Genomic DNA, 14,914 nt, shown 5'->3' on the forward strand with positions numbered 1-14,914 from the left:
GAGGAAACTTCTGGGAAAATACCAGGCAGGGGGACTCTGGGGCAAAAAGGATCTGAGCATAGCTTGTGCAATAATTGTAAGCCATTTATTCAAAATCCTAGACACAATCTTATTAAAGGTCAGATTTAATCACAGATTCTAATTAAAGCACAGAATATTCCCCCCCAATACATATAAATGCTCACCTCACCCCCACCTTAATCAAAAGCCATGACATCCTCATCTCAGAAAGTTTTCTGTTCCCCAACTAATAATCCAAACATTTCCCTTGGATTGGTCTTGAGATCAAATCATCCAGTAGGGTCTCTAGGACTTCTTCCAACTGTATGATTCTCCTGTGTTTATCTCCTAACTTCAGAAGAAGGGGAAAAAGTGAAGACCTAACTCAAAACCAGATTTCCTCAACTAAATCACTAGACCATTCAGCAGACCTAAGTGAATGGCAAGTGTCCACCTCACCCTGGTGAGCGAATGCTGATCCCATTGATGGAGACTGAGATGCTATAGAGACCGGCGGGCAATGGGGGCAGTACCACCTCCAGGCCCTGAGGCATCTGCACATGAGCTGGAGCCAACGTGTTCTGGATGCAAACCTCCACATCCAGGTCTGTGTAGTTCACCAAAAGTGCCATTCTGATGAAAAGGGTATCACCTCCTGCATTAAAGAGAATCCATTAGCCTCTGTGATAGGGGTTTGTGGCTTCAACCACTTATCATCCTATAAATTAGTGGCAGAGATTAAAGTCTATTAAATGTCTGTGCTATCATTACAGCATAATAGGTGCTCCATAAGTATATATTGAATTGTTACCTTTAAATTCTCATGCCAATTTCATGATGGAAATGGTCCCAATATTACAGAGGAAAAAAGTAGATATAAGGAGATTTGTTCAGTGATAGCTAAAATGAAAATAGCAGCAGTCCAGCTTTCAGAAAAATAATTTCCATTCAAAATATAATGCTATCTTCAATATAATTGAGACCACTATTTGCCTTTCTTATAGGATCAATGGTCTAAAAAGAAAAAGATGCTGCAGTATCATGTATTTACCTGCTATGTTGCTCCTGTTTCTGCTCAGAGATGTGATCACTGGATTCAAAGAGGAGACATATGTAAATGCCATGGGAAGAACTGCAGAATGGTCCCCTGAAACCACAGTCAAATTCACAACGGGTCCATCTTTCCCCTGAAAAAATGGTTTTTAAAATCAAACCTCTAACTTGAGAGAGGCCTATATCGAGTTAGTTTAAAAGATTAATTTTAAGAAAGTTATTTTTTAAGTATATTGCTACTTTCAAGTTTCTCACTCTCTTTCTCTTTCACACACACACATATACATGGTGACAATTACTTAGAATAGGCGAGTGTGGCATCCAACTAATTAAATAAGAATTATGTGCAATTAACACACCAATTGGTTTTGGAAAAAGTGGCAATTTCAAGTAAAATCTATACCTAGCTAAACTATCCATCAAGTGTGAGAATACTTTCAGACATGTAAGTACTCAGAAAACTTCCCTCTCACATAGTCTTCCCTCTCACATAGAAACATAGAATGTTTCTTCAGGCTGTGGCCTCATAACATAAACAACAGCCACAAAAGAGTGAATCTACCCACAAGAGCAATCAAGGGAAGTGCTAGGATGAAATCTGTAGAATAAACCAAAAAAAAAAAAAAAATTAGATGAAGCAAGAGAATAGAAAACCTCAAGGAAAAAGAATAATTAATGTGATGGAATTTTTTTAAGATAGAGGATTTTTATTATGAGGAAAACATATTAGGATAAAAAATTAGAAACTCTAAGAAAAAAACTATAAAAGAAAAAATACATTATCTGATTCTGCCCACATCATTAAAATAGTTATGATAATGTAAACACAGTTTGTTGATTTAACAAAGAAATGGTACTGTAACTACATTCAAAAGAATTAAAAGTAGTTATTTCCAAAAAAGGAACTTGAAGAAGAGTCCAGAGGGGCAGGAGAGCAGGATTATTTTACTATTTTTCTTTTAATCTTTGCATGTATTACTTTGATCAAAATTTGAAGTTTTTTTAATGCTTATTCTCTCTAGCAAAAGAATCCAAACCATGCAAATCTTACCAAAAGAAATTTCAAATAACTGGATACTACATACCAAAAGCTTTAGAATTTAGATTAATATATCCTGAGAAAAATAAATATGCTCCAAAATATAGTTAGTGGGATGCTCAAATTTCTGTTAAAATAAAATATTTTGAAAATTATCTTAATGTCCAATAATAGGGAAGAGTTAAACAAATTACCATACAACTATATATTGTAATTCCATGTGGTTTATATGTAAATGTGAGCATTTCATAATATTTGAATAACTAGATAAGATAAAAATGTGGGGCCAGAGATCAAAGATGATTCTGAAATTTTTCTTCTAGGGGTCTTTATTTGTTCAGTAAACAGTCATCCTTTGGGGTCATGAATGTGCTGAGAATGCTAATGACACTGAACTGTGAATAGATAGTTCAACTTCCACTGTGAGCATGACTTTTGCCAACAGCACCAGGGAAGAATGTGGACTCAAATCTCCTAGTAGGCTTTGATAGCACTAACTGAAGAAGAAAGAGAAAGCTAAGGGACTTGTTTTTAAGGGAAAAAAGAAGCAGTAGAGAATAATTAGGAAAATATTTTCTAGAAACGAGGCATTCTAGAAGTTTCTAATTTCCACTATTCATATCCATGCCAAAAAAAGAAAATTATTTGTAAAAACTAAGTTATTCTTGCTTGCTTGAAAGAGAAATGAGATGAAAATATATGGAAGTTTTCCAAATCAATATATACACTACATAAATTCATTTATTCTGTGGCATTATTATTCATTGAGAATATGAACTGGGACTGCCTGGTATCTTCTTTTAAAAAAGATCAACTGATGTTAATTGCAAGTTCCACTATTGGAGTTAGCCTCCCACTTTTTTGCAGCATAGGCAATATAAACAATATTAGCATACTCTCATGATGAAAAAGTCATGTTAATTAAGTTCTAAGAAAAGATTCGTGAAAAACCTTACACTACATGTTAATAATGGCCACCCACCCAGAGAGGAGATTCCACTTACTCTGGGTGGAACTCTGCATTGAATTCTTCGTGAATTGCTTGTGGTAATGTTGATAGCACAAGACTGAGATCCAAATAACACCAGGCTCACATCTTCTAAACCAGAGCCTTGGATGGTGGCCCAGAGCCCTCCTGCAATAAAGAAAGCATTTTCAGGTGGAATGAAGAGCCATACAGGAAGACAAAAAGCAATTATCCACAAGAGAAATAAAATGAAATTAATTAAAATATGAAGCTCCTTAGTCAAAACACAAGTCCTACTCCAACTGCAGGAAAAGACTGATGCTAAATATATAAACTAGTATATAAACAGGGAGAAATGATGCTTAAAGGGCAGACAGGAGTAACACGTCCTGGAAATATTTAAAAATAAAACATAGGGGAGCCCAGGTGGCTCAGTGGTTTAGCAACACCTTCGGCCCAGGGCGTGATCCTGGAGACCCGGGATTAAGTCCCATGTCAGGCTCCCTGCAAGGAACCTGCTTCTCCCTCTGCCTGTGTCTCTGCCTGTGTGTGTGTGTGTGTGTGTGTGTGTGTGTGTCTCGTGAATAAATAAATAAAATCTTAAAAAAAAACAAATACTACCAAGTGTCAGAGAAGTAAAGTAGATGGTCTCTGAAAACTCTTCCTTCCCTAGAGTTTTAAATATTATCCCTCCTAATCCTATAAAGCTTATTCTCTAAGGACTCAAGTATAAGAGAGCATCATGGGGGCACCTGAGTGGCTCAGTTTTTGAGCGTCTGCCTTTTGCTCAGGTTGTGATCTTGGGGTCCTAGGATCAAGTCCCATATCAGGCTCCCTATGCCTATGTCTCTGCCTCTTTGTGTTTCTCATGAATAAAATAAAATAAAATCTTAAAAAAGAGAGCATCATGGTACAAAGAACTTGGACCCAGAGTCAGGGCCACAGATCACTCTGCCACTTATACTAGATCATTTGTAGCATTGTCCCTGAACTCACTGGCTCTCATTCCCTCATCTTTTTTTTTTTTTAATTTTTAAAAGATTTTATTTATTTATTCATGAGAGTCACAGTGAAAAAGAGGCAGAGACACAGGCAGAGGGAGAAGAAGGCTCCATACAGGGAGCCTGACGTGGGACTTGATCCCCGGTCTCCAGAATCATGCCCTGGGCTGAAGGCGGCGCTAAACCGCTGAGCCACCCGGGCTGCCTTTGTTCCCTCATTGTTAAATGACAGCCTTTGCCCTTCCAACCTCATGATTTGATACCATACATATTAGGCTCTAGTCTCCACGATGCTGGAAAGGTGACTGATACCACCACCCACCACCATCAGGATTTCTGTACTAACCACTAAAGAGCAAACACATAAACTTCTCCTTGCTGCAGACATCAGCAAGCAGAGTCATGGCACCAATCATATTGATAATTATGCCACACATGTGGAGGGCCAACACTTAATCAAGCTAACAAACAGAAAGCTCACCTATTATTCCTGAGGGCAATGATTCCAGTCTGCCATCTCCCCAGAAAGAGGATACAAGAGAGGCAGGAAAGCCACCAAATCAAGACACATACACCTTGAGAGTGGGAAATGGATGCAGAAGCAAGATTTTCTTCCCCAAGCATATCAGGGTTAGAGAGCAAAACATCTAATCTGATGAACACCTCTCAGGAGAATGTGAGTGGATGGAATTAAACCTTGAAGTTAAATATATGAACTTGCCCTAAAGATTCAGAGCAAGACTGCAGTTATCTTCAGAGGAAGAGAATAAAATTGAAGAAAAGAGGCAATTTATAATAGCAACATAAAAGATAAAATATCTGAAAACAATGTTGACAAGAAATATTCAAGAACATGAAGAATTTGAAGAAAACTCTGAAATGTCACTGGGGAATTTAATAGATGGATTAAAACTTAAATTTAAAAAAACTTTAAAAAATGGGTAGAAATAGTGAACCTCATGAGGGTGGTATATCTTTCTAAATAAACTAAAGCACTAAATAATCCTGATAAAAATATAAACAGAATTTTTTTATTTAACTTAGATAAGCTACCTTTAAATTTTTAAAAAATTAAAAGCAATAAACAGAATACAGAATTTCAAAATAAGAGCAAAGGGGTCTTCTGCCATACATTAAAATATCTTATAAAACAACTATAATTAAAATGTAATAATAAAACATGCACATACAGACAAATCAATAAGCAGAAGAGGAAGTTCAGAAATAAACCCAAAAAAGTAAGAGGCTATAGGAAATAATAAGTGTGGCATTTCACTTAAGTGAAAAACAGATGAATTTTTTTAGTAAATAAAATAAGTGAATAGTATTGAAAAAATCAAATCTGTTATCCTACCTCACATCCGCATCAAAATAAACTCCAAACTGATCAAATATTTAAACATAAAAAAGGAAATCATTAAAGAATGAGAAGGCAAAATGGGAAAACTTATTTTTATGTAAATTTAGAGATGGAAAGCCCATTCTAAGTATTTTATAAATCCTAAAGCCATAAAAGAAAGATTGATACACTTACTGTATAAATATAGTATTTATAAATTACAAAAATGGTAAACAAATAGACAAACATACAAAGGCTTGTATCCATGATGTATTTTTAAAGCTCATAAAATCAATGAGAGAAAAATAACCCAATTGAAAAAAAGTGGGCTAAAGAGATGAACAGACAGGTGACTGAAAAGAAAATACAATGCTTCTTAAATTTATGAATTTCTCTCTTAAAGTAAATGCAAAGTAAAACTATAATGAAATGTTATTTTTCTTCTATAAAATAGGCAAATATCAAAAAAAATTGGTAACACTGCTAGGAAGATGTAGTAAGTATATAGTAGTATACTATACTACTATAGATGTAGTAAGTATATAGTCATATATATTGCTACAGGGAATAAACTATAAAACCTCTAAAAGAATATTTTAGTATTACCAAAATTTTAAATGTACATAACCTCTTGACTTCCAAGTCATTTATTATTTTTTTAAGATTTTATTTATTTATTCATGACAGACACACAGGCAGAGGGAGCCCGATGCAGGACTCAACCTCGGGTCTTCAAGATCACACCTTGGGCTGAAGGCGGCACTAAACCATGGACCCACCTGGGCTGCCCTCCAAGTCACTTCTAAACAAATTCCACTTCTAAGAAATTATGCTACTATTTTCACATATATACAAAATGGAACAACTACAGTTCCACATACAAGTGAAGTTGGATCCTGTTTGGGGTTGAACTGTGTCCCACCCCCAAATTCATATGTTGAAGTCCTACCTGCCAGTACCTCAAAAGGTGACCTAATTTGGGAATAGGCTCATTACACTTGTAATCAATTAAGACGAAGTCATACTGAACTGTGGGCCATTATGACTGACATCCTCATAAAAAGGAATAATTTGGACACAGAAAAGACACAGGGAGAACACCATATGAAGATGAAAGCAGAGACCAGGGTGATATTTCTGTAAGCCAAGGAACACCAAAGATTGCCAGCAAACCACCAGAAGCTAGGAGAGAGGCATAAAACAGATTCTCCTTCATAGGCTGGTTTAGAAGGAATCAACTCTGCTAACATTTTGATTCTTAATTTCTAGCCTCCAGAACTGTGAGACAATAAATGTCTGTTGTTTAAGCCATTCAATTTCTGATACCTGGATAAACAGCCCTAGAAAACTAACACAGACCCCTACCTCACACCATAAGCAAAAATTAAGATAAATAAAATAGCTAAATACAAAAGCTAAAACTATAAAACTATCAGGAAAAAATATGCATAAATCTTAGTAATAAGGGGCTAGGTAATTATTTCTTAGATATGACACCAAAGCACAAATACCAACAAGAAAAGGACAAACTAGATTTCATCAAAATTTAAAAGCACAAATTGTGCTATACAAATTGTGAGAGACGTGAGCAAGAGAATAAAGGATCAGAGAAGATCTATAAAAATAACACCAAAACAAGTAACAAAAAGGCAATAAATACATATTTATCAATAATTACTTTGAATGTAAATGAACTAAATGCTCCAATCAAAGTACATAGGGTGGCATAATGGATAGAAAAGTAAGACCCATCTTTATGTTGCCTACAAGAGACTCATTTCAGATTTAAAGACACATATAGATTGAAAGTGAGGAAACAGAGAAACATTTACCACGCAAATGGATGTCAAAAGAAAGCCAGGATTGTAGTATTTATATCAGAAAAAAATAGACTTAAAACAAAAACTAAGGAGAAAAAATGAGTGGGAAATATCAGAAAGGGAGACAGAACATGAGAGACTCCTAACTCTGGGAAACAACCTAGGGGTGGTAGAAAGGAAGGTGGGCGGGGGGTGGGGGTGACTGGGTGACAGGCATTGAGGGGGGCACTTGATGGGATGAGCACTGGGTGTTATTCTATATGTTGGCAAATTGAACAATGAAAAATAAATTTATAAAAAAAACTACAACAAGAGACAAAGAAGGACACTATATAATAATATGGGGAACAATCCAACAAGAAGATATAACAATTATAAATACTTATACACCCAACATAAGGGTGTCCAAATACATAAAACAGTTAATTATAAACATAAAGGAAATAGTAGATACTAATACAATAACAGTAGGGGATTTTAATAGTCACCTTACATCAATGGACCAATCATCCAGAAAATCAATTAAGAAACAGTATCTTTGAATGATATCTGGGACCAGATCGACCCAACAGGCATATTCAGAACAATCTATCCTAAAACAGCAGAATACAAATTCTTTCCAAATGCACATAGAACACTCTCCAAAATAGATCATACAATTGGCCACAAAACAAATCTCAACAAATCTAAAAAGATTATGTCATACCATGCATCTTTTCTGACCACAACACTATGAAACTAGAAATCAGTCACAAGAAAAAATATGGAAAGATCACAAATATATGAAGGTTAAATAACATGTTGATAACCAATGAATGGGCCAACCAAGAAATAAAAAAATACAAATGAAAATGAAAGCACAATGGTCCAATATCTTTGAGATTCAGCAAAAGCAGTTCAAAGGGGGTTCTAAGGGGGAAGTTTAAAGAAATATAGGCCTACCTCAAGAAACAAGAAAAATCCCAAGTAAACAACCTATCCTTACAACTATAAGAGCTAGAAAAAGAACAAACAAAGCCCAAAACCAAGCAGAAGGAAAGATTAGAGCAGAAATAAAGGAAATAGAAACAAACAAACATAAAGCACAATAAAACAGATCAATGAAGCCAGGAGTTGGTTCTTTGAAAAGACTGACAAAATTGATAAACCAGTAGCCTGATTTGTCAAAACAAAGAGAAGACTCAAATCAGCAAAACCAGAAATAAAAGAGGAGAGATAACAACTGACACCACAGATATACAAAGAATTGGACAAGAATATTATTTTTAAAAGGTATATGTCAATTACTAGACAAGTTAGACAAAATGGATAAATCCCTAGAAACATATAACCTACCAAAACTGAAGCATGAAAAAAATGGAAATATTGAAGAGCTCAATTACCAGCAATGAAATTGAATCAGTAATCAAAAAATTCCCAACAAACAAAAGTTCAGGACCAGATGGCTTCACAGGCAAATTATACCAAATGCTCAAAGAAGAGTTTATACCTATTCTTCTCAAACTATTCCAAAAAAATAGAACATGAAAGAAAACCTCCAAATTCAATCTATTAGGCCAGCATTACTCTGATATCAAAACCAGATAAAGACACCACAAAAAGAGATAATTAGAGGCTGACATTCTGAATGAACATAGATTCAAAAGTCCTCAATAAAATATTAGCAAACCGCATACAACAATACATTAAAAATATACACCACAATCAAGTGGGAATTATTTTTGGGATGCAATGGTGGTTCAACATTCACAAATCAATAAAAATGATGCATCACATCAATAAGGGAAAGGATAAAAACAATATGATCATTTCAGATACAGAAAAGGTATTTGACAAAGTACAATATCAATTTATAAAAGCTCTCAACAAAGTAGGTTTAGAGGGTACATATCTCAACATAATAAAGGGCATAAATGAAAAATCCACAGCTAACATCATCCTCAATGGTGAAAAACTAAGAGCTTTTCCCCTAAGGTCAAGAACAAGGCAGGAATGTTCACTCTTGCCATTGTTATTCAACATAGTACTGGAAGTCTTACCTATAACAATCAGACAAGAGAAAGGAATAAAAGGCATCCAAACTGGCAAGGAAGAAATAAAACGTTCACTATTTGCAGATGATATGATACTATATGTAGAAAATCCTAAAGACTTTACCAAAAAATTCCTAAAACTGGTAAATAAATTCAGTAAAGGTACAGGATACAAAATCAATGTACAGAAATCCATTGCATTTCTATACGCTAATAATGAAGTAACAGAAAGAGAATTTTTTTTAAATCCCATTTATAGTTACACCAAAATTAATAAAATACCTAAGGATATATTTAACCAAATAGGTGAAAGATCTGTACTCTGAAAACTATAAAATATTAATGAAAGAAACTGAAAATGATAAACGGACATTCCATGCTTATGGATTGGAAGAACAAAAATTGTTAAAATGTCCATACTACACAAACCAATATACAGATTTAATGCAATTCAGGTCAAAATATCAGAAGCATTTTTCATATGAGAACAAACAATCCTAAAATTTGTATGGAATTACAGAACACCCTGAACAGCCAAAGTAATTTTGAAAAAGAAAAAGCAAACTAAAAGTATCACAATTCCAGATTTCAAGTTATATCACAAAGTTGTAGTAATCAAAATTGTATAGTAAGCACAGAAATAGACACATAGATGAATAGAACAGAATAGAAAGCCCATAAATAAACCCACAATTATATGGTTAATTAATCTTCAACAAAGGAGGCAAGAATATACAATGGGAAAAAAGTCTCTTCCACAAATGGTGTTGGGAAAACTGGACAACAAGATCTGGAAAACTGGACCACTTTCTTACAGCATACACAAAAATAAATTCAAAATGGAACAAAGACCTAAATGTGTCATCAGAAGTCCTAGGAGAGAGAACAGGTGGTCATTTCTCTGTCACTGGCTATAACAACATCTTTCCAAATATATATATATATATATATATATATATATATATATACACACACACACACACACATATATATGAATATTATTCAGCCATAAAAAATGAAATCTTACCATTTGCAACAACATGGATGGAGCTAGGAAGTATAATGCTAAGCAAAAGAAACCAGTCTAAGAAAACCAAATACCATATGACTTCATTCATATATTGAATTTAGGAACCAAAACAAATGAACAAAGGGAAAAAAGAAACCAAAAAAACAGACTTAATTGTAGAGAATAAACAGTTACCAGAGGGGATGTTGGTGGGAGAATGAGTGAAATAGGTGAAAGGGATTAAGAGTACACTTATCATGATGAACACTGAGTAATATATAGAATGATTGAATCATTATATTGTACACCTGAAATAATATAATACTGTATGTTAACTACACTGGAATTAAAATTTTTAAAAATTAAAAAAATAACTTTTGTGCTCCAAAGAATATTATCAAGAAAATGAAAAGACAATCCACAGAATGGGAAAAAAAATACTTGCAACTCACATATCTGGTAAGAGACTCTTACCTGCTATATATATAAGATATATAGTAGGTAATATAGTAGTATATATAATATATATATTATATATACTATATATGTGTGTGTATATATATATATATATATATATATATACACACATATATACTACTTGGGTGAACATTTCTCCAAAGGCATACAAATGGTTAATAAACAAATGAAAAGATATTGAATATCATTAGTCATTAGGAAAACACAAATCAAAACCACAATGAAGATAGGTTCCAGTTCAAGATGGCAATGTAGGAAGACTCTGAACTCACCTCCTCCACAAAACATACTAAATTATACCTGCTAATATACCTGTCCCACCTGAAGAAGAACTGAGAGCAGACTGAACAGTAACAACAAAAGACAGAGAATAGCAAGAGAACAATAAGAGATATGGAAAGACAGTAACAAAAAGAACCCCCATTCCCAATGCTGCAAATGGCTGTGGAGAGGAATAGTACTGAAGGAACAGGAACAGATCCCTCTGTCCTTGGAGACACCAAAAAAATCTGTAGTTTAAAAGAGCATCTAGCTAGCATATAAAAAAGAAACACAAGAACTCTGCCAAGTGGTCAAGTTGCTGCTAGAAAGCTCTTCAGATCACAGGGACTGGAGAATGACACAGTTTACATTCTCATCCTGCCACAAAAGCCTAGACCAGAATAGGGTTGAGACAACATAAGTGGAACATTCAGTCATCTTGGTGAACTTGTGACTTCAGCAAGTTTAAGGGCCACAAGCCTGCACCAGCCACTCTGCAGTGCTGGGGCACAGAAAACAAGCTGTGGAGGGAGGGGCCCCTGGGTGGCTCAGTCAGTTAAGTATTCACCTTCAGCTCAGGTCATGATCCCAGGATCCTGGGATTGAGCCTCCCATCTCCCTCTCCTGCTGCTCCCCCTGCTTGTGCTCTTCCTCTCTTGTCAAATAAATAATTAAAATCTTTCAAAAAATTTAAAAAGAAAAGAAAACAAGTCATGGATTTGTGTGAAGGCTTCTTTGTTTTAATTTATACTGTCTTATTTTATTTTTACTTTTTAAAATTTGTCTTGTTTTGTTTTATTTTTTCTTCTTTATTTTGTTCTTTTCTTTCTTTTCTCTTTTTTCTTTCATCCTTTCTTCTCCTTTTTTCTTTTTTCTTTTTTCTGCTTTCATTGTATTTTTTTAATTTCATTATTATTTGTTTCTTTATTCTCTTTGTAAAAACTCATTGTTTAAAAGAGTAACTAGCATATACATCCACAGCTTCAGTCAGCAAGAATCATGAAGCACAGACAGTCTGCACAGGGGTTACTATACCCAACTTCACAGAGAAGTAGCCATTTTGCCTAATCCATAGAAACAAACATAGTAAGTCATGCAAAATGGGGAGACAGGAATATGCTCTCCAAAAGAAAGAACAAGAAAAAAACTCAGTAAAAGATTAAGTGAAACCAAGATAAGTAATATGTGATAAGGAATTTAATGATCACAAAGACACTCACTGGATTGGAGAAAAGAATGGAAAAACTCAGTAGAGCTTCAGTAAATAGAATATATTTTAAGAAGCAAAACTCAATGAACTCAATCAGAGTTGAAGAATACAATAACTGAAATTTAAAAGCACACTAGAGGGAATCAACAGTAGATTAGGGGATACAGAATAATGTATCAGCCATAGGGTAGAACAAGATGATGGAAGGCATATAAGTGCAACAGCAAAAAAAGAAAAAAAAACTCTATTTTATTCTTTTTTTAAGAAAAGAATTTTTAAAAATGAAGGTAGATTAAGAAATCTCTTGGATAATATCAAGTGAACAAACATTCACATTGGAGGTCCCAGAATAAGAAGAGAGAAAGGGATAGAAAACTTCCTTGAAGAAGTAATAACTGAAAACTCTCCTAACCTGCAGAAGGAAATGGACATCTAAGTCCATGAACTACAAAAAGTTCCAAACAAGGTGAACCCTAAAAGGTCTACACCATGGCACATAATAATTAAAATGTCAAAGGTTAAAGACAGAGAGAATCCTAAAAGTAGCAGGAGAGAAACACAAACAGTTACCTACAAGGGAAAACCTATAAGACTATCAGTTGATTTTTCAGCAGAAACTTTGCAAGCCAGAAGAAGGAGCATGATATATTCAAAGTGTGAAAGGGAAAAAAAAAAAAAAAACCCTACAACCAGCAATATTCTACCAAGGAAGGTTATCATTCAGATTTAAAGCACAGATACAGATTTTCCCAGACAAACAAAAGATAAAGGAATTTATGACCACTAAACCAGGCTTACAAGAAATGTTAAAGGGACTTTTTAAGTGGAAAAGGAATAGTCATGATTAGACATAAAAATACAAATAAAAAGATATGAAATATGAGATTTATGTTTTTTATTTTTTCATAATGTGTCTGAACATAAATGACCATCAAATTAATATCAACTGCTATTTACTTGGGATGTTATATATGAACCTCATTATAACCACAAACCCAAAACCTCTATAAAACCTAAATAAATAAATAAATAAGTAAGTAAATGGAAAGCCAACAAAACAAAACACCATAGATACTCAGGAATCACAAAGAAAGAAAAGAGAAAATGAAAGGAACAGAGAGAACTATAACAACAACCAGAAAACAAATTTTAAAATATCAACAATTACTTTGAATGTAAATGGCCTAGATGCTCCAATCAAAAGATAGATTTTAAATGGATTTTAAAAAGGGGGAGGGGGCAGCCCAGGTGACTCAGTGGTTTAGCACCACCTTCAGCCCAGGATCTGATCCTGGAGACCTGAATGCCTCTCTCTCTCTCTCTCTCTCTCTCTCTCATGAATAAATAAATAAAATCTTTAAAAAAAATAGGACTCATCTATATTCTGCCTTTCAGGAGACTCACTTCAGACCTAAAGACACATACAGACCAAAAGTGAAGAGATGGAGAAATATTCACCATGCAAATGGAAGTGAACAAAAAAGCTAAGGTAGCAATACTTACATCATGCAAAATAGACATTAAAACAAAGACTGTAACAAGAGACAAAGAAGGGCATTACATAATGAACAAGAAGTTATAACAATTGTAAATATCTATGAACCCAATTTTGAAGCACCTAAATACATAAAGGACATAGAGAAATTTATGGTAATACAATAATAGTAGGGTGCTTTAACAATCCAATTACATCAATGGACAGATAATCTTGACAGAAAATCAGTAAGATAAGAATGTCTTTGAATGACACATTGAACCATATAGACATAACAGATATACACAGAACATTCCATCCAAAAACAACAGACACATTCTTTTCAAGTACACATGGAACATTCTCCAGAACAGATCACATATTAGACCATAAAACAAGCCTCAATAAATTTTAGAAGATTGAAATACGTGCACCTTTCCACCATAATGGTATGAAACCAGAAATAAATCACATGAAGAAAACTGAAAAAAAAAATACATGGAGACCAAGCAACATGATACTAAACAACGAATAAATCAATGAAGCAATCAAAGAAGAAATTTATAAAAATACATGGAGACAAACGAAAATGGAAACGCAACAGTCCAAAGTCTCCAGGACAGCAAAAAAAACAGTTTAAGAGGGGAGTATATAGTAATACAGGCCTATGTCAAGAAACAAGAAAAAATTAAAATAAAAAATCTAACTTTATGCCTAAGGTAACTTAAAAAACAAAATCCAAGGCAAGTAGAAAAAAAGAAAATAATAAAGATCAGAGCAGAAATAAATGACATAGAAACTTAAAAAAAAAAGAAAAAAGAAAAAGAATCAATGAAACCAGGAACTTATTGACAAATTCTTAGCCAGATTCATCATGAAAAAAAGAGAAAGGATCAAAATAAATAAAATCAGAAATGAGAGAGGAGAAGTAACAACTGATGCCACAGAAATACAAAGGACTATAATAGAATAATACTATGAAAAATTATAGGCCAACAAACTGCACAGCTCAGAAAAAAATGGATAAATTCCTAGAAATATACAATCTTCTAAGACGGAACCAGAAAGAAATAGAAAATCTAAATAGACTAATTACAAGTAAGAAATTGAATCTGTAACAAAAAACTACAAAAAAGTAAAAGTCCAGGAACAGATAGATGCATAAGTAAATTCTACTAGACATTTAAAAAAGAGTTAATAGGGATCCCTGGGTGGCGCAGCGGTTTGGCGC

At 34.0% G+C, this 14,914-nt stretch overlaps 1 protein-coding gene across 1 annotated transcript in view; it reads right to left on the reverse strand.

The window, feature by feature from the left end:
• The window catches only part of PKHD1 (PKHD1 ciliary IPT domain containing fibrocystin/polyductin), a 469,885-nt gene that overhangs the window by 390,776 nt on the left and 64,195 nt on the right, over positions 1–14,914 (reverse strand). The window contains 3 exon segments of the mRNA XM_038554300.1: positions 460–655; positions 1,052–1,187; positions 3,097–3,227. Of these exon segments, the coding sequence (XP_038410228.1) occupies positions 460–655; positions 1,052–1,187; positions 3,097–3,227 (463 nt within the window).

This window comes from Canis lupus, chromosome 12 (genome assembly GCF_011100685.1).
Source record: "Canis lupus familiaris isolate Mischka breed German Shepherd chromosome 12, alternate assembly UU_Cfam_GSD_1.0, whole genome shotgun sequence".
Lineage (NCBI taxonomy): Eukaryota > Metazoa > Chordata > Mammalia > Carnivora > Canidae > Canis > Canis lupus.